This window comes from Hyperolius riggenbachi, chromosome 4 (assembly GCF_040937935.1).
Source record: "Hyperolius riggenbachi isolate aHypRig1 chromosome 4, aHypRig1.pri, whole genome shotgun sequence".
In the NCBI taxonomy this organism is placed as follows: Eukaryota; Metazoa; Chordata; class Amphibia; order Anura; family Hyperoliidae; genus Hyperolius; species Hyperolius riggenbachi.
Genome location: NC_090649.1, coordinates 239,171,104 through 239,196,489, shown reverse-complemented (window position 1 = coordinate 239,196,489; position 25,386 = coordinate 239,171,104). Strand labels below are relative to the sequence as shown.

At 44.5% G+C, this 25,386-nt stretch overlaps 1 protein-coding gene across 3 annotated transcripts in view; it reads right to left on the bottom strand.

The window, feature by feature from the left end:
* Positions 1–25,386, bottom strand: part of CD109 (CD109 molecule) — a 255,948-nt gene that overhangs the window by 186,926 nt on the left and 43,636 nt on the right. For all 3 annotated transcript variants that reach the window (XM_068281496.1, XM_068281495.1, XM_068281497.1), the window contains 3 exons: positions 8,396–8,435; positions 6,934–7,018; positions 6,728–6,824 (listed from right to left, as the gene is read on the bottom strand). In XM_068281496.1, coding sequence (XP_068137597.1) covers positions 6,728–6,824; positions 6,934–7,018; positions 8,396–8,435 — 222 coding nt within the window. The remainder of the gene's footprint in view (positions 1–6,727; positions 6,825–6,933; positions 7,019–8,395; positions 8,436–25,386) is intronic.

Sequence of the window (25,386 nt, the reverse complement as noted above, 5' to 3'; positions counted from 1 at the left end):
TCAGACCCTAATCTGCCCCTTGCGGGCACCCAATCACCCGCCTACACGCTCAGATTGCCCTCAGACCCCCCCTTATCAATTCGCCAGGGCATTATTTACATCTGTCCTTCCCTGTAATAACCCACTCATCACCTGTCAATCACCCATCAATCACCCCCTGTCACTGCCACCCATCAATCACCCCCTGTCACTGCCACCCATCAATCAGCCCCTAACCTGCCCCTTGCGGGCAATCTGATCACCCACCCACACCAATAGATCGCCCGCAGATCCGACATCAGATCACCACCCAAGCGCAGCGTTTACATCTATTCTCTCCTCTAAACACCCACTAATTACCCATCAATCACCCATCAATCACCCCCTATCACCACCTGTCACTGTTACCCATCAGATCAGACCCTAATCTGCCCCTTGCGGGCACCCAATCACCCGCCTACACGCTCAGATTGCCCTCAGACCCCCCCCCTTATCAATTCGCCAGTGCAATATTTACATCTGTTCTCCCCTGTAATAACCCACTGATTACCTGTCAATCACCTGTCAATCACCCATCAATCACCCATCAATCACCCCGTCACTGCCACCCATCAATCACCCCCTGTCACTGCCACCCATCAATCACCCCCTGTCACTGCCACCCATCAATCACCCGCTGTCACTGCCACCCATCAATCAGCCCCTAACCTGCCCCTTGCGGGCAATCTAATCACCCACCCACACCAATAGATCGCCCGCAGATCCGACGTCCGATCACCTCCCAAGTGCAGTGTTTACATCTGTTCTCTACCCTAAACACCCACTAATTACCCATCAATCACCCCCTGTCACTGCTACCTATCAGATTAGACCCCTATCTGCCCCTAGGGCACTCAATCACCCGCCCACACCCTCAGAATGCTCTCAGACCCCAGCCCTGATCACCTCGCCAGTTCATTGCTTGCATCTATTCCCCCCTCTAATCACACCTTGAGACACCCATCAATCACCTCCTGTCACCCCCTAACACACCTACCCATCAGATCAGGCCCTAATTTGCCCCGTGTGGGCTCCTGATCACTCGGCCAAACCCTCAGATGCCCCTCAGACCCCCTTCCGATTACCTCCCCAGTGCATTGATTGCATCTATTTTCCCCTCTAACCACCCCCTGAGACACCCATCAATCACCTCCTGTCACCCCCCTAGCACTCCTATCCATCAGATCAGGCCCAATACAACCTGTCATCTAAAAGGCCACCCTGCTTATGACCGGTTCCACAAAATTCGCCCCCTCATAGACCACCTGGCATCAAAATTTGCAGATGCTTATACCCCTGAACAGTCATTTTGAGACATTTGGTTTCCAGACTACTCACGGTTTTGGGCCCGTAAAATGCCAGGGCGGTATAGGAACCCCACAAGTGACCCCATTTTAGAAAAAAAGACACCCCAAGGTATTCTGTTAGGTGTATGACGAGTTCATAGAAGATTTTATTTTTTGTCAAAAGTTAGCGGAAATTGATTTTTATTGGGTTTTTTTCACAAAGTGTCATTTTTCACTAACTTGTGACAAAAAATAAAATCTTCTATGAACTCGCCATACACCTAACGGAATACCTTGGGGTGCCTTCTTTCTAAAATGGGGTCACTTGTGGGGTTCCTATACTGCCCTGGCATTTTAGGGGCCCTAAACCGCGAGGAGTAGTCTAGAAAACAAATGCCTCAAAATGACCTGTGAATAGGACGTTGGGCCCCTTAGCGCACCTAGGCTGCAAAAAAGTGTCACACATGTGGTACCGCCGTACTCAGGAAAAGTAGTATAATGTGTTTTGGGGTGTATTTTTACACATACCCATGCTGGGTGGGAGAAATTTCTATGTAAATGGACAATTGTGTGTAACAAACATCAAACAATTGTCATTTACAGAGATATTTCTCCCACTTAGCATGGGTATGTGTAAAAATACACCCCAAAACACATTATACTACTTCTCCTGAGTACGGCGGTACCACATGTGTGGCACTTTTTTACACCCTAAGTACGCTAAGGGGCCCAAAGTCCAATGAGTACCTTTAGGATTTCACAGGTCATTTTGCAACATTTGGTTTCAAGACTACTCCTCACGGTTTAGGGCCCCTAAAATGCCAGGGCAGTATAGGAACCCCACAAATGACCCCATTCTAGAAAGAAGACACCCAAAGGTATTCCGTTAGGAGTATGGTGAGTTCATAGAAGATTTTATTTTTTGTCCCAAGTTAGCGGAAAATGACACTTTGTGAAAAAAACAATTAATATCAATTTCCGCTAACTTGTGACAAAAAAATAAAAACTTCTATGAACTCACCATACTCTTAACGGAATACCTTGGGGTGTCTTCTTTCTAAAATGGGGTCATTAGTGGGGTTCCTATACTGCCCTGGCATTTTAGGGGCCCTAAACCGGGAGGAGTAGTCTTGAAACAAAAATGACCTGTGAAATCCTAAAGGTACTCATTGGACTTTGGGCCCCTTAGCGCAGTTAGGGTGCAAAAAAGTGCCACACATGTGGTATCGCCGTACTCGGGAGAAGTAGTACAATGTGTTTTGGGGTGTATTTTTACACATACCCATGCTGGGTGGGAGAAATACCGCTGTAAATGGACAATTGTGTGTAAAAAAATCAAAAGATTGTCATTTACAGAGGTATTTCTCCCACCCAGCATGGGTATGTGTAAAAATACACCCCAAAACACGTTGTACTACTTCTCCCGAGTATGGCGATACCACATGTGTGGCACTTTTTTGCACCCTAACTGCGCTAAAGGGCCCAAAGTCCAATGAGTACCTTTAGGATTTCACAGGTCTTTTTGAGAAATTTCGTTTCAAGACTACTCCTCACGGTTTAGGGCCCCTAAAATGCCAGGGCAGTATAGGAACCCCACAAATGACCCCATTTTAGAAAGAAGACACCCCAAGGTATTCCGTTAGGAGTATGGCGAGTTCATAGAAGATTTTATTTTTTGTCACAAGTTAGCGGAAATTGATTTTAATTGTGTTTTTTCACAAAGTGTCATTTTCCGCTAACTTTTGACAAAAAATAAAATCATCTATGAACTCACCATACTCCTAACGGAATACCTTGGGGTGTCTTCTTTCTAAAATGGGGTCATTTGTGGGGTTCCTATACTGCCCTGGAATTTTAGGGGCCCTAAACCGTGAGGAGTAGTCTTGAAACGAAATTTCTCAAAATGACCTGTGAAATCCTAAAGGTACTCATTAGACTTTGGGCCCTTTAGCGCAGTTAGGGTGCAAAAAAGTGCCACACATGTGGTATTGCCGTACTCAGGAGAAGTAGTATAATGTGTTTTGGGGTGTATTTTTACACATACCCATGCTGAGTGGGAGAAAGATCTCTGTAAATGGACAATTGTGTGTAAAAAAAATTAACAAATTGTCATTTACAGAGATATTTCTCCCACCCAGCATGGGTATGTGTAAAAATACACCCCAAAACACATTATACTACTTCTCCTGAGTACGGCAATACCACATGTGTGGCACTTTTTTGCAGCCTAACTGCGCTAAGGGGTCCAAAGTCCAATGAGCACCTTTAGGCTTTACAGGGGTGCTTACAATTTAGCACCCCCCAAAATGTCAGGACAGTAAACACACCCCACAAATGACCCCATTTTGGAAAGTAGACCCTTCAAGGTATTCAGAGAGGGGCATGGTGAGTCCGTGGCAGATTTCATTTTTTTTGTCGCAAGTTAGAAGAAATGGAAACTTTTTTTTTTTTTTTTCTCACAAAGTGTCATTTTCCGCTTACTTGTGACAAAAAATAATATCTTCTATGAACACACTATGCCTCTCAGTGAATACTTTGGGATGTCTTCTTTCCAAAATGGGGTCATTTGGGGGGGTATTTATACTATCCTGGAATTCTAGCCCCTCATGAAACATGTCAGGTGGTCAGAAAAGTCATAGATGCTTGAAAATGGGAAAATTCACTTTTTGCACCATAGTTTGTAAACGCTATAACTTTTACCCAAACCAATAAATATACACTGAATGGTTTTTTTTTATCCAAAACATGTTTGTCCACATTTTTCGCGCTGCATGTATACAGAAATTTTACTTTATTTGAAAAATGTCAGCACAGAAAGTTAAAAAAATCATTTTTTTGCCAAAATTCATGTCTTCTTTGATGAATATAATAAAAAGTAAAAATCGCAGGAGCAATCAAATAGCACCAAAAGAAAGCTTTATTAGTGACAAGAAAAGGAGCCAAAATTCATTTAGGTGGTAGGTTGTATGAGCGAGGAATAAACCGTGAAAGCTGCAGTGGTCTGAATGGAAAAAAAGTGGCCGGTCCTTAAGGGGTAGAAAGCCCTAGGTCCTCAAGTGGCTAAAGGTGGGTACACACGTCAGATAAAAGTCTTTGGAAAATGAAAGATCACAGACCAATTTTACCCCCTTTCATGTAGTATGAGAGCCACACTCTACACAGTCTATTCTATGGAGCTGAACTCCCCATCAAATAAAAATCTTTGCAAGATGCTGCACACAAAGATGCTGTACACATGCAACAGATCAGTATCTGCAAAAGATCAATCCCTGCAAAAGATCCATTCCTGCAAAATGCAATCATAGTCTATGACATCTGCAGATCCCATACACACCTTGTTTAATGGACATTCATCTGCAGATCAGACAATTATCTGCCGATCTGAAGATCCAACCTGGTGGATCTGATCTACAGATAATTGTCCGTTAAACAAGGTGTGTATGAGATCTGCAGATATCATAGACTATGAATGCGTCTTGCAAGAATGGATCTTTTGCAGGAACAGATATTTTGCAGATACTGATCTGTTTAATGTGTACAGCATCTGTGTGTGCAGCATCTTGCAAAGATTTCTGTCTGATGAGGAGTTCAGCTCCATAGAATAGACTGTGTAGAGTGTGGCTCTCATACTACATGAAAGGGGGTAAAATTGGTATGTGATCTTTCATTTTTCAAAGACTTTTATCTGACGTGTGTACCCACCTTATGGCTAGGTCTCACAGTGGTCAGTTGCATAATGCATGTGCTATAATGTGTTATAATGAGTGTGAAATGCAATGGAGACTAGACAAAAAGACTTTAATATAAAAACTGCATGCGAGTTGACATCCGACTTCCACCTACCAGCAGACTTCTGCCTGCACATGTGACTCCTGCAGCACTATAAAACATGCAGATTACACGCCATGTAGACACTGGACCCCGCTCTCTTGATAAGGCGGCCTGATTGATGGAGAAGTCTGTTGGAGTCTCCCTCCATTCCACTGACTTGCAGCACCAGTGTTACAACTACGCTCCTTACAGGTGACATATGATCTTGTTCTTGAGCCTCCAGAGAAGCAGCAGGGCTGCGAGCACGTAGGGCTGTCTCCCCCATCCACCGATCACCATACGGGTAAAGTACCTCCTTTTTCATTTGCACTTTTTCATGCTACTTTGCACAGATCTTTCTACTTTGATCTTTTTACATTGTGGTTATCCAGTATACCAAATTTCAGCAACACAGGCACCTGTCAGCTATTTTTTGCACAGACCATTTTTTGCAAGAGAGTTTTATGCATGCACTTTTTTTTATTGAATTGTATAAATGATTTTTTATTCACTTTTTGGGCAGTATGTTTATATTTATGGATGTTTTTGTAACAGTTTTTTGTATCTTTGCACAATCTGGCATTTATTGAGATTTCATTAAGCACGCACTAATATAAGTCTTGCACTAGCACCTTGGAGTATCTTATCCCCAACATTTAATCATATATAATCTTGTATTTTGTGTGATCGGGGATGTATTGCTTATAAGCAGTTTCCTGGGAGATTTTATGTTATTGTTTTTACATTTTTAAAGGGATATGTCCCTAATACATTTAATCTATTTTTCGAAAGATTTGTTTGGAATGATTAATTTATTTTATAATTATTATAATCTTTCACCGTGAGTGGGCAGTCTTTCTTTTTAATTAGATAGTATGATCTTGTTCCATACTTCGTTCATGGTCTGTCTGGCATCATAGCACTATAGCACTTTTAACTTGGCACTTTCATTACTTAAGGTGGCCATACATGGTACAATTTTTCAATTAGATAATTTAGTTCGATTATTCCATTAGATCGAATATAAAGATTTTTCCAGCATGTCCGATCATTTTTCCCGAAAAAACGGGATAATCGTTCGAATTTCTTGATCGAAAAAAAAAATATTTTCAACTTTCATTCAATTCGATCATTTAGATCGCATAAACGGGAAAATCGAACGTTTTTATTGTACCGTGTATGGCCACCATTAGAGTTTTTTTCTACAGTTTTGTTATTTCCTAAGTATTACTTTGACACATTGTTGCATTGTTATATCCAATTTTGCACTTCACTTTATCCACTAATATTGCACTACCTAGTTATTTGAGCAAACATACTGAACCCGGGATTAATCTCTGATAATGTCCAGTATCAGGTAATATATCTGCTATAGGTCATTTATACCTCTATTTGAAAATACTACTGGTGTATGCTATATTAAACTTAGATCGATATATACCCAAATATGGGCAACATAGATTTGTTAATATGGAAAAATTATCAATATCATAGCTACATCAGTGAAATACATCTGCTCTACCTAATTCCTGTTTAGTTCGTATGTATTTGCAACAAAATTGATAATCCTTTGTTAATGTAACTGAAACATCTTAATACCATATTCTACTTGCCTCAAACGTTTTGGTGATGTTGCTTCTTTTCCTATAAATTGTTGAATATAGTAAGGTAATATTCATCTTTCCTTTCACAGGCATGCCATAGGTATACCTACACGTAATCATAAATATAGCGGTAAATCCATGCCCGTTGCAGTTACACTGTTAGAGTGCACAAAAGGAATTTACACATAATATTGAAGCCGTAAAGTGAAACTTACGTTGCAGTGACAGTGCCATCTAATGAACCACTCTTTATTGAGTGATGTGAGGGTGCGTGCAGGAGAACTTCAAACTTTGGTAAAACTAGAGAACAAAGGATATTTGTTTCAAAAAATGTAATACCACTAAAACAACTAATTGAAATGTAGTCATCATATTTTCTACTTCAATTTTTTATTGAAAGGCAAAAAGCGCAACAGAGGAAATGCCAAAACAATGTCAAGCACAATCAAAATAATTCAAGACAAAATTAATATTTATACAAATAAAGATATGCATGTGAATATGTCAGTAGTATCTTACTGTGAAACACTAAAAGCTCCAGTCAAAATTGTCCTTCTGTTAGCATAGGTAGTCACCCCTACAGGAGCAGAGTGAGTTTCTCCACAAAAAAGCCAAAGATGCCACAATAACCTGATGGTTCATTTCCTCCCTTACTTGAAGCACAATTAACAAAAAAACAACAACAAAAAGTTTTAGCAAGGTTTGGGCTTTAATGCATTATAATAATCCTAATATTGGTTTAAAGTTGTGCAAGCTACAGTACCACTCTGTATCATGTTATTTAATGCAATTACCAAAGTGGCCACCTGGCCCAATTACCAAAGTGGCAAGGTGGAAAGCATTTAAAAGAAATAACATGGGAGGTGGGCATGCCTTGGAGTAGCAACTCCACTCCCAGGCATATAGGCTGGTAACTAATGTGCAGGAAAATAAAGCATGGTCTCTCCTAGATCTAGTGCTCAGCTCACTACTTTTTCAGCAGTGGTGGAGTGCTCTGGATGAGGAGTGGCAAATTCTTCCACCCCCACAAAGCACCATGTCATTGTTGGTGGATACATGAACTCTTTGGGCAGCTGCCTGGATTGGTGGGGTTCTTCAGTAATGAAGGGAAGTTTTGTACTGTAATTTGTTATTCCAGGAGTTACTATTCAATTATTGGGGAAGAGAGGTGGATGTGTCGTGTGCAAACTATATTCCATGTCATAGTCTATGATTGGTGCAAAACTATTAGATCTTAGGTTAGATCTAGGTTTATAATATAGTCTCTTAATTGGAGGAACCTAACAAAATAATCCAAAGATTAAATGCAGCCATTAGATCATCCAAAACATGACCTTGTTTTCATTTATAATATTCCCTTGAGAGAATACGCCAGTCTATTCCTGACGTTAAGTACACATGCTCAGTTATAGATTCCAACTGGAATACACTTTTTAAACTTAAATTATTCCAGTACCATCCTCCACAGATTTATGTCATAAATGGTGATGGGTCATTCATGTCTCCACAAAATGGAACAACTGGCCCCATTAGGAAGAGCAGGAGGAAGGCTTGGTGTATCAGTTTTCCACCACATACAGTTTATATAGCTAATTATTACAAAATACATTTTACTAAAAGTGATTAAACATTTAATCTAACACAAAATTACATATGTTACACTGAAAATATTCTTACCAAACTGTGTTACAGTGAAGGTTTGATAATGAAGTTGATGCTGAAAGAAAAAAAAGAAACTTGATTACTCAACATGTTTATTAGAGACTCATGTTGTATTACTTTTGTTGTATTGGGTAACTGCTACTTTGTAGGACAAAAAGGAAGATTAAGAACATTTTACAATGCACTGTTTTGCTTAAACAGCAGGAAAAATTATCAAACATTTAGATCCATGTCAACTTCCATAATCTTCCTTTGGCTAATATAGACCAAATGCATACTGCTGCACACCTGTAGAAAATGTATGTAGTGCCCTCAGAGATTAGAAACTAGGAATGATTGGAACAGCTGAATCCCAAATTCTTCAAAATTCTGTGTTTTGCTGCCAAGTATTGAATTTTGTGTTATAATTTTTCGTGTTCTGAAGGCATTATCTATTGAAGTTAATGATGCCAACTTCCGCAGTTAATAACAAAGCCCACATACATGCTATCATCACCAAATAAAAACACAATGACTTAAAAAGTCCTTAATTGATCTAAATTAGCCATAAATACTTACCTTTTTATTAATGATCCAATGCCAGTATCCTCTGAGGGCCCAAGTCTCCAACCCCCCTCCTGACAAACACCTGCTACTGAATGGCCAAAAGCAGCTTCTGCTTCTGTATTGCAGAGGCTGCCTATGCAATACAGAAGCAGAGGCTGCCTATGGGCATTCAGCAGCGGGAGTTTGTCGGGAGAAGAGCTGGAGACTTGGGCCCTTACTGGATACTTTTGTTGGATCATTAATGAAAAGGTAAGTAATCAGGGTTAATTTAGATCAATAAAGGACTTTTTTTTGTTGTTGTGTTTTTATTTAATTTTTTTAACTGTTTCTGGAAATGTGTTAAGGGTAAATCAGTACCCCTACACTCATTTCACCTAGGGAGGGGAAAACATTATGCCAACATGAACCCACCCCCCACCCCCCCATCCCTATGGCATGCAAAGCCCTAGCTCCACCTGGGTACTGGAGGTAGGAAAGAGACCCTTGTCTGTAGATTGGATAAGGGCTCTGAGGGAGAGGGGGAGGCTTGGTCTCCTTCCAGAGCCTCCCTATATCATGGATCATGTGGGCTGGTATAGCTCAGGCTGTGGAGACCCATGCAGTTCAGGCGCTGCATTCCGGCTATCCCAGCCTGCATGGGAAACAAAGGGTTAAATAGGCTTGGGAGGTGGGACCCAACATTGTCTGTTTTCTTGTAATGTACACAATGTGTATACAGAACTCAAAACTCAGAATGCAGTGCAGTATAGCGCAGAAAAGTGTCATTTTACGCAGTTTAAAAAACATTTTTCCTATGAAACTTTAAAATCAAATTTCTCAAAAACGACATCATCGTTTTACAATTTTTTTAACCACATTCCTATCAATCTCCTTAAAGTGTGACGGAGAGTTTCGGGACACAGTACCGGCAATACAGAAGACTGAGGACGGCGGCATGGGAGTGATCCGTGCGCATGGGGATGGAGGAAGCCCCAGGTATGTATAAAACTTTTATTTCCAAACATCTCTGGTTTCCTTTAACAGACAATATCATGTATGGGGGCTTTGCTGTTAACCGCGGAAGTCAGGGCCATTGACTTCAATTAAAAAATGGAACACGTTAATCAGAATAAAGCAATTTCCTATTTTCCTGTCTGCCAAAACAATCCCAGTTAGGACTCGACAACCGGTGGATATATATTCAATCAATTTTGCTGTATTTCACTTGCAGTAGTACAAAGCATATAAGCAAGCATGACGTTTCGGGCCAAGTGCCCTTTATCAAATTCTGCACTCTGAACTGCCAATGTGAAAATAGGAATCCCTTCAGCAAAGATAGAATGCTCTTCCAACAGCCACACTTTACTTTTTGTAAGGGAGGCAGAAACACCTGTTCTCCCAGAGTACAGAAACGAGAGCACTGCACAACTATATAGCATAGGCTAAAATTTTACTGGGAGGGCAGAGTTACATACACAATTAGAGCTAGATCTAGATAAACCAGTATAAATAACATAAACTTGGTTGTCCTGAAAAATTTTGTACATTCTTTTTCTATATGTTGTTGTGGTGTTTAAATGGGTGGGAAGCATTAATACCCTTTATTCTCAACATTCCAAGCCATATTTTCATCTTTCTCCAGACATTATAAAGAAAATACCTATACTTACCTTCAGCCAGGCACATAAACAAATATACTATACTTTTTTGGCTTGTGTAAGTAAATTACTTGCGCTTATAAAGGTCGGGAAAGCTCGACCACTTTTTAGAACTGAAGATATGTTGCTTAGTGGGAGTCATGAACTGTCTTCTATCTGAAAGATGTCAAGGTTCTCTGGCTTCTCTTTCAGATGAACCATGAACTAAATAATTGAAACATTCAGGCTAGATTCATAGTGGGACGTTGCGTTTTGATGCCACGTTAAAGTCGCACCGCAAGCTTACAACGCAATGCGCCCAAGAAGTGGCAACGCAGCGTTACCGTCGCATACAGCAGATACAGTAAAAAATACAGGCAATGAAAAGTATGCTTCCAAGTCATCACTGAGCATGTGCAAACAGTCCAACGCAGCTAATAATGTGTATAACGCACTGCATGCAGTACTTTTACTTAACGTGCAGCGTTAGACACCAACGCAACGTGTGCACTGTGAACAGGGCATTGATTTTTCATTGCAGTGAGTTATTCTGCGTTAAATGCTGTTTTAACGCGCGACTTTAACGTCCCACTGTGAACTTAGCCTCACAGAATTTTTACATAGTGTATCCCATATACTTCAGGGAAATTATACAGCAGCAGCTGTAACAAACTCAGTGACGCTTTTGTATAACTATTACGTATTACTATTATTGTATTACTATTACGTTTTCAGGATTCTTACTCTGATCTGATATGAGACATAATTATGCGCTTTGAGTCCTATGGGAGAAAATCGCTTTATAAATGTAATTGTATTTTTGAAGTTTTATTTGGATAGTAGTTATTCTTTATTATATCAAGTTTGATTTTTAATTCATACAAAAATACTAGTTTAGACCACCTGGCAATAGGAATAATAAGATAAGCAAACTCAGGGTGTTATATTGAAATATTGGTAGCAAGTGAAGTCTCCCAAGGAAATGTACTGTTATGACCAAAGACAAGCAATATAGCATTAATGTCAGATTTTATGATATGACAAAAATGTGGTGGTTCAAACTGAAAGGAAAGTTGTCCCTTCACTAAAGGTGGGAACCCAAACAACCTCTAAAAAGTTTGACAGATGCAATGTTCCATTTTCAGATTTCAAAACAGTACTTTTCAGTGCCAAAATAACAGTGATTCTAAGGAAACTGTCAGTTCTTTTTTCCAGCCAATGTTCTTCCAACAGCACGCCATAACAAGACTGTAGGAATGTTTCCTATGATTATTCCTGCATCTAGCCACAAAAAGTGCATACAGAAGCAGTGGTGCTAGGAACGATCAAAAACCTGCAGACCAAAATCCAAAGCATGGTTGTCTTGTCTATCACACAAAAGAAAGATTGAGGACATGCAGCACAGTGTACATCCTATCTGATGGCTTTATGGAACTGAGGAGGACATGTCATGCCTTAAAGCCAGGGGGTACCACTTTAAAAATAAAAAAGTCAGATACTCACCTAAGGAGAGGGAAGGCTCGGTCCTAATGAGCCTTCCTCCTCCTCTTCCGGTGCCCTCGGTGCTGCGAGTGAATCCCCCCCCCCCCCTTTTCTTCCCACTAACAGAGCTCTCTGTTGGTGGGGTCTGATCGCTGCCCCATGTTTATTTTTTTATACAAATATTGTTGTTATTTTTGTAATAAAAAATACTATTTCTTTAATAATCCCCCCCCCCCTCCCTCCCCCCAGCTGGCCAATCACGGTGATCAGCTGTCATAGGCTTCTGCCTATGAGAGCCGATCGGTCTCTGGTGTCCCAGGGGGAAAGCCGTGTCACACGGCTGTCCCCAGTACAGCGCTGCCTTAGATCGCAGCGATGTACTACCCTAACAGATGGCTGGGAGACTGCCGCTGGGAGACTGAAGGCAGAGCTCCGCCTTCCAAGCAGGAGATGCGCACGCAGCCTGCGCGCAATCTCCTGCTAGCCCCATAAACGGCCGTTCAAGCCGATGTGCGTGAAGCGGTCCTGGGGCTGCCGCGCTGCTCACGCCAATTGGCGTGGAGTAGTCGGCAAGTAGTTAAAGATAGAATGTATATTTTCACAAACTGCCAAAAGGACACAATTTATAAAATTAAATAGGCCATCATCATGAAACTGATGTAGAAGACAGTCACGTTTTTTTAAGGCATTTTTTTTTGTTTCTGTACAAATTGCCATCTACATGTGCAGACATTTTACATAAAATTTATTATATTCAGTTTTTTGTTTGTTTTGTTCATCTAGAAAAAAATGGAAATGGTAAAGTGGGAATGCTTTTCCTTGGGAACATTAACTGCTCCCTGACACCTTTTTGGCAAAACATGCTAAAGTAAACAAGTGAAATACAGTTCAAGCAGTTATAAAGCCTTAAAAGAGTTTAAATAAATGGTAGGTAAATATTATGCTAGTTACATTAACTGAGATAACTCCATAAGAGAAATACATTTCCATCTATAGCCCACACACTTATGGAATCAACTAAATTTTTTTAAAAATGATAGTAGATAGCCACCTTGTTAGGAGTCTGCAGGCTGGCAGGCTTCACTAGTTTCCTACCATATGGTAAATACACATGTATGGAAGATGTACTTTTACAAAACAGGAACATCAGAATTCATACACAATACAGATCAGTCAACGTATGGGAGGGAAGAAAATTCATGTTGCCCTTGAAAGTAATTGCTTATTTATCTACATCAGTCAGACCTTTCTGTGTTCTCTGCAGAGTGATGAAAGATGGTGAGGTGTGGGCGGCAGGATATAAAATCCGTGCAAAGTAAATAGTGTGCAATAGCTGGAGTAACTTTTCAATGTATGGCTGGTTGTAGAGAAGGAGAAGAGTAAATTGTTCCTTTTCTTTTTACTGTCAGTATTTAATGAGTTAGGACAATGAACAATAGAAGAGGCAGTTTTTCCTTTTGTTTTACCTTTTCTGTATACAGAAACATTGGTATATTAAAGCTAGATGAAATGTTAGATGAAATTGGTGTTAAAGTCAGCCAGCTAGCTTTTTCAGAAGTAGGTCAGCAATTGAAGCCTGTATTATTTCTACCATGACATCACTTACTAGATTACTGTTGTAGTACAGCAAACAGTTGTTTTTCCACATTACACTTCTGGCACGGAATATGATAGGATTATAGTTTGGATAAGGATTAGGGACAAAGTTGAAAGTCTGGCTCCAGGCATAAATGTTTTCTGAGTAGGCACTCACTGTCACAGCCTGTTTTTATCAACTGCTAAGTCCTCTGATTAGTTGATGACAGATGTCAGAGCCCCTTCATTAGCATACTGGTGATGAGTCAAGTACCAGCCACACCCATGCATGTCTTATCTCCTTTAACTGGGCTGTTTCAGGCCTTGAGCTCAAATGTACAACTAACTTTTTAGCAGCAGAAGCCTTGAATGACACAATCTATTTAGATCTGTGCGTGGATCTGATTGTTGTAGAAAAATATTAAGCAATTCAGCTGGGTTCTGCAGAGACCTAATATCACCCCATGGCTCTACTGTTTGTGGAGAAGCTCCTCTGTAGCCTTCCAAACTGGTATGTCAATTACTGCTTGCTTGATTTATACTCTGAGCAAGAGATACTCTCACAGAAATGGATCTGTCATGTGACTACACCAGCTTCTGCTCTCTTTCATTGCTGTGTACACCTGACTTTATCCTTTCACTCAGTCTTACAGCTTTTGGGAGAAGTCAATCCTGTGATTGCTGCAGATTTTTAAATACAGTAGATGTAAATTACAGTCATATTATCTGTGTACATTTTTACTGTGCATATACTGTATGCATGTGGTTGTCCTTAGAAACCCACGTAAAGTGTCCAAAACACTTCTTGAAAGGACAACCGAGGTGACACGTGACATGATGAGATAGACGTGTGTACCTGCAGTGCCAAGCATACAGATAACTAGGCTCTGTTCCTTTTTTTCTTTATATGCCTGAAAGAGTTAAACACCAGGTATGCAAGTGACAGATTTTGCCTGGGTCGGGACTAGGTCAGACTGGGTCAGAATATAGCATAACCCTCACTGATAAGTAATTACAGCCATAAAACACTTTCCTGTCAGCAAATGGCTTCTGAGAGCAGGAAAGAGATAAAAAGGGTCAATAATTCATAGATTTGAGCTCTGGCATACTTTAATGAAGGTATCATTGAGCAGAGACAATGAAACAGTAAAAACGTAAAAACTAGATTTAAATATAAAATAAATCTGTGGGATATATAAAAAAAGGTAGTTTTTAGGAGACAGAGGCTAGATACAATTGTTCTTCTCATTAGTTTATTTTCTCCTCAGAAGTCCTTTAATCACTTTGCATCCTGGCCAGTTTTCCCCTTATACAGTCATGGCCGAAATTATTGGCACCCCAGAAATGTTTGCTCCAGAATTTTTTCTAAAACTGTGGCTACAATGTTGTCAGTAAATTGTTGGGGGAGGGGTAAGGTTAGGCACCACCAGCTTGGGTTGAAGTTAGGTACCACCAAGGGAGGTACCGGGGGGGGGGGGGAGTGTAAGTACCATCATGGGGGTTAAGGTTAGGCTCCGAAGGGTTTAAGGTTAGACACCACAACCACAGGAGTTTAAGATTAAGTGTTTTGGGGGTTGAGGTCAGGCACCACCATGAGGGGTTAAGGTTAGGCATTAAGGGAGGGTTAAGAGTAGGCACCACCAGGAGGGTTTAGGTAAGGCGCGGAGGGGAGGTTAAGGCTGGGCACCAGCAGAGAGGGTTAGGGCAAGGAATCAGTAGAGGTAGGGTTCTGTGTGAGAGTAGGGTTAGGTCATAGTAAAATATCAGTAACGATATTGTAATTAACTAGTAGAATATTGGTAATTTCACCAAGATTCTAAAAGCGGCTGTAACTAGTAGAATATCAGTAATTTTACTGATATTCTAATAGTGGCTACATGTGGAACCTTTTGTAAACAGGCACACTTTTATAAACGAAATTACACTCATCAGCTACAACAGGCCCCGTTTATAAACAAAATCATGTTCATTGACCACATTTGGAGATGCGGAGTTAGAGATGCAGTCCAGGAGTCATAGGTTTTACAACACCTCCGCAAGCTGAACCCCCAACAAAGCATCTGGCCCGAATGGGGTGTCATCAATCTGCCTGAGGACCTGCAAAGATGAACTGGCTCCCATCATCACCTCCATTAACAAAAGGTCCTTGATGGAGGGCAAGGTCCCCTCCTGCCTTAAGAGGTCTACGATTATCCTAGTACCCAAAAAGCCAGGAAAAACAGAACACAACAACTACAGACCTTTAGCTTTAACCCTCACCATCACGAAGATCTTTGTGCGACTGATTCTTGGCCTCTTGAAGCGATCCACAAGCTCCCTCCTCGACCTATATCAATTTGCCTACAGGGGGAATAGGTCAGTAGATGACGCTATAAATAACAGTTTTGTGTACATCAAAGATTATCTGGAAAGACCAGACTCATATGCCAGGATTCTGTTCTTGGACTTTAGCTTACTATTTAATACTATCTGTCCAGACATCCTGCTAGACAATCTTGTGCAACTCCGAGTCTAGCCTCTGCAGGTGGGTCAGGGACTTCCTCTCCAATAGGACACAATGGGTTAGGCTAGGCAACTGCCTCTCCAGCAGGGGTGTGCACTATACCCACTCCTATTCTCACTGTACACCAACAATTGTACCTCAATTGCAGACTCTGTTAAGGTCATCAAATTTGCAGATGACATAACAACCATCAGCCTCATCAGTGGAAACGGAGAGCATGCCTTCCGTAGCGAGACTGAGAGGATCTGCAACTAGTGCAAGGACAACAATTTTGTCCTCAACGCTGCAAAGACTGTTGAACTGATTGTGGATTTCCGGAGGTTCCCATCCAGGGGAGACCAAAGTCTTCAGGGTATCAAGTGTTCGGTTCCTTGGGACAACAATAATTAAAGGGGACAGAACACCACTAAAATCCAAAAGAAGGCACAACAGAGGCTATTTTTCTTGTGCCAGCTGAAAGAGCTTGGAATACCACGGGAACTGCTCCTCAGCTTCTACACAGCCACAGTCGAATCCATCCTTTACTCCTTCCTTATTGTCTGTTATGCAGTGGAGTCGGCCAGCAGCAAATACAAACTCCACAGAATAATCAGTGCTGCTGGAAAGATCATAAGATGGACCCTGCCACCCTTGAATCTCCTCCACACTACCAGAATGAGGTTGATGGCCACCAGGATCTCGCATGGCCCCTCTTAACCAGGCAGTCACTTCTTCGAATTGCTCCCATCAGATCTTTGTTTCAGAGCCATCCCCTCTAGGTCCACCAGGCACAGGTGCACGTTCTTCTCCCAGGCTGTCCCACTACTGAACTCCAGCCACCCTGCAAAGTTGCAGCATTCTAGTCCTACGGGAAGCATTACTTTACCTGAGGCCCTCCCCTAATTGCCTGTATTCCTGTGCGGAACTCTGCCCCACTCCTAAGCTGTTAGAAGTCTTATTCACCCACCCTGTTCTTTGAATGCTCGCTTTGAGAACTGTGAGGACATTTCTCATATTGACAATGCCACGTCTTGTCGTATGTCATAAAGATATTGCCATGTCTGCCCTTATTGTACTGTATTGTACTGTATTGTACTGCCATTGCCATGTGTACCACAACCAATTCCGAGTACGATAAATGGAGCACTTGGCAAACAAAGTGATTCTATTCTAGTTATGATGTAACATTTTTGTTTTTTTTTATCTGGAAAATATATCTAAAAATGTTGTGACTGCATAAACTTTGCCTAAAATATTTTTTCCTCAGAATCAGGTATTTGCAATAAGTGATCACTTGCTGCCATCTGGTGGACATCCTTGTTGTATAAAGTGTAATTATCACGTTAAGTAGGAAGGGTAAACATGTCCATACATATATTGATTTTTCTGGTTGATTTATCTACTTTGATCTAATGTGCAGGAAACTGTTGTCCAACACATGCCTAATTAAAATTTTAATTGATTTTGGAAAGTTGAATACATCAAAAGTTGCTTTAACATGTAGGTAAATCCTTGGTAAAGTTGAGGGGAGCATTTGCAGAAACTACTGTTGCACTGCCTTGACCAATACGTTTCTGATGATATCTATAGAAGATCGAGCAGGCCATATACATTTCTGGAAACGGCATTTATGTAATCGCCTTGGGTGGCTGGTGTCAAAAGGAGCAGCTGGATGTAAGAGGAAGGTATTGCCTACAGAAGAGAGGGCTGCAAATGGAACAGAAAAGCTGCATATGAGATTCAACGCAAGGACTAAGGGAACAGCCACCTAAGTGGTCTATACACAGAACAGAGGAGCTTTTGCACTGAATGTTACACATGGAAGAAGTAACTGCAAATGGAATGGGAGGGGGCTGCAGCACACTCTAGGGTTGACTGTTGTGACTAGTGTTGTTCGGGTTCTGCAGAACATCACCCTGTTCGGGTGATGTTCGAGTTCGGCCGAACACCTGACGGTGCTCGGCCAAACCGTTCGGCCACATGGCCGAACTAAGAGCGCATGGCCGAACGTTCCCCGAACGTTCGGCTAGCGCTGTGATTGGCCGAACGGGTCACGTGGTTCGGACACGAACGCGCTCTGATTGGCCGAACTGTCACGTGGTTCGGGTAAATAAATACCCGAACCACGTCATATCTCCGCCATTTGTCTGTGGGTTTAGCTTTGGGTAGGCAGGCAGGGTAGTTCGCGCTCCAGCCACGCTAGCCAGGGTCCCCCCTGTCATTGTGTCGCTGCTGGGAACAGTAGTACACCGCTCGCTCAGCCACACTATATAGCATTCTGTTTACTGCCACTCTGTGTACCTCGCTCAGCCACATTATATAGCATTCTGTTCACTGTTCTGTGTCTGCTGGGAATAGTGGTACACCGCTCGCTCAGCCACACTATATAGCATTCTGTTCACTGTTCTGTGTCTGCTGGGAATAGTGGTACACCGCTCGCTCAGCCACACTATATAGCATTCTGTTTACTGTTCTGTGTCTGCTGGGAATAGTGGTACACCGCTCGCTCAGCCACACTATATAGCATTCTGTTTACTGTTCTGTGTCTGCTGGGAATAGTAGTACACCGCTCGCTCAGCCACACTATATAGCATTCTGTTTACTGCCACTCTGTGTACCTCGCTCAGCCACATTATATAGCATTCTGTTCACTGTTCTGTGTCTGCTAGGAATAGTGGTACACCGCTCGCTCAGCCACACTATATAGCATTCTGTTTACTGTTCTGTGTCTGCTGGGAATAGTAGTACACCGCTCGCTCAGCCACACTATATAGCATTCTGTTTACTGCCACTCTGTGTACCTCGCTCAGCCACATTATATAGCATTCTGTTCACTGTTCTGTGTCTGCTGGGAATAGTGGTACACCGCTCGCTCAGCCACACTATATAGCATTCTGTTTACTGTTCTGTGTCTGCTGGGAATAGTGGTACACCACTCGCTCAGCCACACTATATAGCATTCTGTTTACTGCCACTCTGTGTACCTTGCTCAGCCACATTATATAGCATTCTGTTCACTGTTCTGTGTCTGCTGGGAATAGTGGTACACCGCTCGCTCAGCCACACTATATAGCATTCTGTTTACTGTTCTGTGTCTGCTGGGAATAGTAGTACACCGCTCGCTCAGCCACACTATATAGCATTCTGTTTACTGCCACTCTGTGCACCTCGCTCAGCCACATTATATAGCATTCTGTTCACTGTTCTGTGTCTGCTGGGAATAGTGGTACACCGCTCGCTCAGCCACACTATATAGCATTCTGTTTACTGTTCTGTGTCTGCTGGGAATAGTGGTACACCACTCGCTCAGCCACACTATATAGCATTCTGTTTACTGCCACTCTGTGTACCTCGCTCAGCCACATTATATAGCATTCTGTTCACTGTTCTGTGTCTGCTGGGAATAGTGGTACACCGCTCGCTCAGCCACACTATATAGCATTCTGTTTACTGTTCTGTGTCTGCTGGGAATAGTGGTACACCGCTCGCTCAGCCACACTATATAGCATTCTGTTTACTGTTCTGTGTCTGCTGGGAATAGTGGTACACCGCTCGCTCAGCCACACTATATAGCATTCTGTTTACTGTTCTGTGTCTGCTGGGAATAGTAGTACACCGCTCACCCGCCACTGTATAGCATTGTGCTCTGTGTCGCTGCTGGGAATAGTGGTACACCGCTCACCCGTCACTGTATAGCATTGTGCTCTGTGTCGCTGCTGGGAATAGTGGTACTGTATAGCATTTCTGTACTGCCACTGTACTGCTGCCAGTCAGCGTGTACTGTAAGGATAAGTGAAATGAGGAAGAAATCCGGTGAAAGAGGGAGGGGCAAGGGAAGAGGTGTTTCCCCTGACGGTTCACGTACAGGCCACAGGGGAGCACCCAAGAAAACCCACTCAATACCGCCCATGTTGTCCAGGACAACAACCCTCACAAATCCAAAAGAACAGGACCAGATAATTACTTGGATGACCTCTCAAGCGTCCAGCAGTGGGTTAAGCAGCACCAGCACATCACGCACGAGGTCCGAGTCCTCAGCCAGTTACAAGGAGCCAGTGGGCACAAAGCTGACACAACCGGCAGCGACACCACGCACACAACTGCCAGATAACCAGTCTGATGAATTACCTCAGGACACAATGGGGTATTCGCAGGAGCTATTCCCAGCCCAACAAACTTCCACCTTTCAAAGGTCAATGGAGGAACAGCCAGAAATGTTGTGCCTGGATTCACAACCGTTAACTGTGGGAAATGCACCGCGCACTGAAATACAAGGCGAGTCCGAGGAGGACTCGGAAACCCAAATCCCAGAGCAATTTGGGCAGGAGGGGTTGCAATTGCAGGAGGTCGGCCGACAAGATCTGGAAGACGACGTTGGAGTGTGCTGCTCAGAGGTTGTTGTGGGGAGCTCTACTCCACGGCGGCGGCCCACAATGACATATGACGAGTTTGAGGAAATGGAAGAGGAGGGTATGGACAATGTGGACAGAGACCCAGATTTTGTTTGTAAACGAGAACATCGCCGTCGTAGCAGCAGCACAGATGAGTCTGTTGAAGAACCCACTGCTGCACGAGTTCGCCTTGTGCCACAAGGTAGGCGGCGCGCAATTTCAGGCACCACAAGCGTGGAAGTTCAAGTGAGAGGCAAAAGAGGAGCAAACAGAAATCGCCAGCAAGGAGGCAGGTGCTCCAAAGTCTGGGCTTTCTTTGAAGACTGCACTGAGGATGTTACCATGGCGATTTGCAAGGTGTGCAAGACCCGCCTGAGCAGGGGGAAAAGTATTAACAACCTCTCCACCACCAGCATGAGCCGTCACATGCTATCCAAACATCCCACTCTGTGGGCAAACGCGTCAGGACAGGGTACCAGCAACAACACTGCCTCCCTTGGGTTCACCAGACTCACCACCAGACCCGCCTCAGCAGCAGCAGTAGCCCAGCCATTGCGTGGTTCACAACATTCACAAACATCAGACGACGCTGACACTGTCACTTTCCGGAGTAGTGCTCTTGAGGTCTCCCAGTGTTCATCAAACACAACAACCAACAGCCCTTCCGTGTGCAGCGCTACGGTTCAGTTGTCTGTGTCGGAGATGTTTGAGCGCAAGAGGAAATTGCCAGCAAATGACCCCCGGGCCGTGGCAGTAACAACCAGCATAGCCAAGCTTCTGGCCTGCGAAATGCTGCCATATCGAGTGGTGGAGACAAACAGCTTCAAGGGCATGATGTCAGTGGCCATCCCACGTTACGTGGTTCCCAGCCGCTACCACTTTGCGCGCTCTGCAGTGCCTGAGTTGCATGAGCACGTGGTCAGCAAAATAACCCGAAGCTTGAAGAATGCCGTTGCCTGCAAGGTTCACCTCACCACTGACACCTGGACGAGTGCGTTCGGCCAGGGTCGATACATCTCCCTTACCGCGCACTGGGTGAACCTTGTGGAGCCTGGCAGCGATTCCTCACCTGCTACGGCACGGGTGTTGCCCACGCCACAAACAGCTGCACCGCCGTCCCTCCCACTGGATAACAACAGCAGCACCTACCTCTCTGACTCCTTCTCCTCCAACGCATCTCAAAGCTGTACCTCATCCGGAAACGCTAACCCAGCAGCAGTAGGATCGTGGAAGCAGTGCAGCACAGCTGTTGGCATGCGTCAGCAAGCGTTGCTGAAGCTAATCTGCCTTGGGGATAAGCAGCACACAGGGGAGGAAATTTGGAGGGGAATAAAGGAACAGACGGATTTGTGGCTGGCACCGCTGGACCTGAAACCGGGCATGGTTGTGTGTGATAATGGGAGTAATCTCATTCGCGCTTTAAGGTTGGCTAAGCTGACACACATCCCTTGCCTGGCGCACGTGATGAACCTAGTAGTTCAGCAGTTCCTGAGGACATACCCAGGCGTGGCCGATCTTCTGTAGAGTTGGGCCGAACGGTTCGCCGGTGAACGTGGTTCGCGCGAACGTAGGTGGTTCGCGTGCGGGTACCTTTTGCGGAAGAAGTTCGGTTCGCCCCATAATGCACTGAGGGTCAACTTTGACCCTCTACATCACAGTCAGCAGGCCCAGTGTAGCCAATTAGGCTACACTAGCCCCTGGAGCCCCACCCCCCCTTATATAAGGCAGGCAGCGGCGGCCATTACGGCCACTCGTGTGCCTGCATAAGTGAGAGTAGGGCGAGCTGCTGCAGTCTCTCATATAGGCAGGGCCGCCATCAGAAATTTTGGGGCCCCTCACACAACATCAAGCCTGGGCCCCCCTACAGACTGCTGTGCACGCCCAGTACAGTGCCCCAGTATAGCCAGTACAGTGCCCCAGTATAGCCAGTATAGTGCCCCAGTATAGCCAGTACAGTGCCCCAGTATAGCCAGTACAGTGCCCCAGTATAGCGCGCCAGTATAGTGCCCCAGTATAGCTAGTATAGTGCCCCAGTGTAGCCAGTATAGTGCCCCAGTATAGCCAGTATAGTGCCCCAGTATAGCCAGTATAGTGCCCCAGTATAGTGCCCCAGTATAGCCAGTATAGTGCCCCAGTATAGCTAGTATAGTGCCCCAGTATAGCCAGTATAGTGCCCCAGTATAGTGCTCCAGTATAGCGCCCCAGTATAGCTAGTATAGTGCCCCAGTATAGCCAGTATAGTGCCCCAGTATAGCCAGTATAGTGCCCCAGTATAGCCAGTACAGTGCCCCAGTATAGCCAGTATAGTGCCCCAGTATAGTCAGTATAGCGCGCTAGTATAGTGCCCCAGTATAGTCAGTATAGCGCGCCAGTACAGTGCCCCAGTATAGTGCCCCAGTATAGCTAGTATAGTGTCCCAGTATAGCCAGTACAGTGCCCAGTATAGCCAGCACAGTACCCCAGTATAGTGCCCCAGTATAGCCAGTATAGTACCCCAGTATAGTGCCCCAGTATAGTCAGTATAGTGCCCCAGTATAGTGCCCCAGTATAGTCAGTATAGTGCCCCAGTATAGTGCCCCAGTATAGTCAGTATAGTGCCCCAGTATAGCCAGTACAGTGCCCCAGTATAGCCAGTATAGTGCCCCAGTATAGCCAGTATAGTGCCCCAGTATAGCCAGTATAGTGCCCCAGTATAGTCAGTATAGTGCCCAGTATAGTCAGTATAGTGCCCCAGTATGGGTAGGTGGTGCTCGTCCCCGCCGCTGTTGTTACCTTAACAGCGGCGCTCTCCCCTCTCCGGCGCGTACTTTCCAGCAGCATCTCCCGGCTGCTCTGTGTGAGGCGGCAGGAAGCATGGCAGCGGCTTCCTGTAACGGCGATCTGTATTGCCGTTACTATGGGAACCGAGCCATGCTTCCTGCCGCCTCACACAGAGCAGCCGGGAGATGCTGCTGAAAAGTACGTGCGGCGGAGAGGGGAAAGCGGCCGCTGCTAAGGTATTAACAGCGGCGGCCGCTGGGGGAGGGGAGGTGGGAAAAGACCTCTCAGGAGGTTAATGCCTGGGGGGGGGGGGGGGCGGCCCGAGGCTGCGGGCCCTAGGCCCGCCCCGGGCCCGTGACGGCAGTCACGCTTGTACCCCCCTGATGGCGGGCCTGCATATAGGGAAAGATTAGTTAGGCTTAACTTCTTCCTGGCTGCATACCTGTTCTGTTCAGTGAGCCCTCAGCCCACTGCATACCTGTACTGTGATCCTGCCACTGCATACCTGTACTGTGATCCTGCCACTGCATACCTGTTCAGTGATCCTGCCACTGCATACCTGTTCAGTGATCCTGCCACTGCATACCTGTTCTGTTCAGTGAGCCCTCAGCCCACTGCATACCTGTACTGTGATCCTGCCACTCCATACCTGTTCAGTGATCCTGCCACTGCATACCTGTTCTGTTCAGTGAGCCCTCAGCCCACTGCATACCTGTACTGTGATCCTGCCACTCCATACCTGTTCAGTGATCCTGCCACTGCATACCTGTTCAGTGATCCTGCCACTGCATACCTGTTCTGTGAACCCGCCACTGTATACCTGTTCTGTTCAGTGGACCCGCCACTGTATACCTGTTCTGTGAACCCGCCACTGTATACCTGTTCTGTTCAGTGGACCCGCCACTGTATACCTGTTCTGTTCAGTGGACCCGCCACTGTATACCTGTTCTGTTCAGTGGACCCGCCACTGTATACCTGTTCAGTGAACCCGCCACTGCATACCTGTTGTGTTCAGTGAACCTGCCACTGCATACCTGTTCTGTGAACCCGCCACTGTATACCTGTTCTGTTCAGTGGACCCGCCACTGTATACCTGTTCAGTGAACCCGCCACTGTATACCTGTTCTGTTCAGTGGACCCGCCACTGTATACCTGTTTAGTGAACACGCCACTGCATACCTATTGTTTTCAGTGATCCTGCCACTGCATACCTGTTCTGTGAACCCGCCACTGTATACCTGTTCTGTTCAGTGGACCCGCCACTGTATACCTGTTCTGTGAACCCGCCACTGTATACCTGTTCTGTTCAGTGGACCCGCCACTGTATACCTGTTCTGTTCAGTGGACCCGCCACTGTATACCTGTTCTGTTCAGTGGACCCGCCACTGTATACCTGTTTAGTGAACACGCCACTGCATACCTATTGTGTTCAGTGATCCTGCCACTGCATACCTGTTCTGTGAACCCGCCACTGTATACCTGTTCTGTTCAGTGGACCCGCCACTGTATACCTGTTCTGTTCAGTAGACCCGCCACTGTATACCTGTTCTGTTCAGTGGACCCGCCACTGTATACCTGTTCTGTTTAGTGGACCCGCCACTGTATACCTGTTTAGTGAACACGCCACTGCATACCTATTGTGTTCAGTGATCCTGCCACTGCATACCTGTTCTGTGAACCCGCCACTGTATACCTGTTCTGTTCAGTGGACCCGCCACTGTATACCTGTTCTGTTCAGTGGACCCGCCACTGTATACCTGTTTAGTGAACACGCCACTGCATACCTATTGTGTTCAGTGATCCTGCCACTGCATACCTGTTCTGTGAACCCGCCACTGTATACCTGTTCTGTTCAGTGGACCCGCCACTGTATACCTGTTCTGTTCAGTGGACCCGCCACTGTATACCTGTTCTGTTCAGTGGACCCGCCACTCTATACCTGTTCTGTTCAGTGGACCCGCCACTGTATACCTGTTCTGTGAACCCGCCACTGTATACCTGTTCTGTTCAGTGGACCCGCCACTGTATACCTGTTTAGTGAACACGCCACTGCATACCTATTGTGTTCAGTGATCCTGCCACTGCATACCTGTTCTGTGAACCCGCCACTGTATACCTGTTCTGTTCAGTGGACCCGCCACTGTATACCTGTTC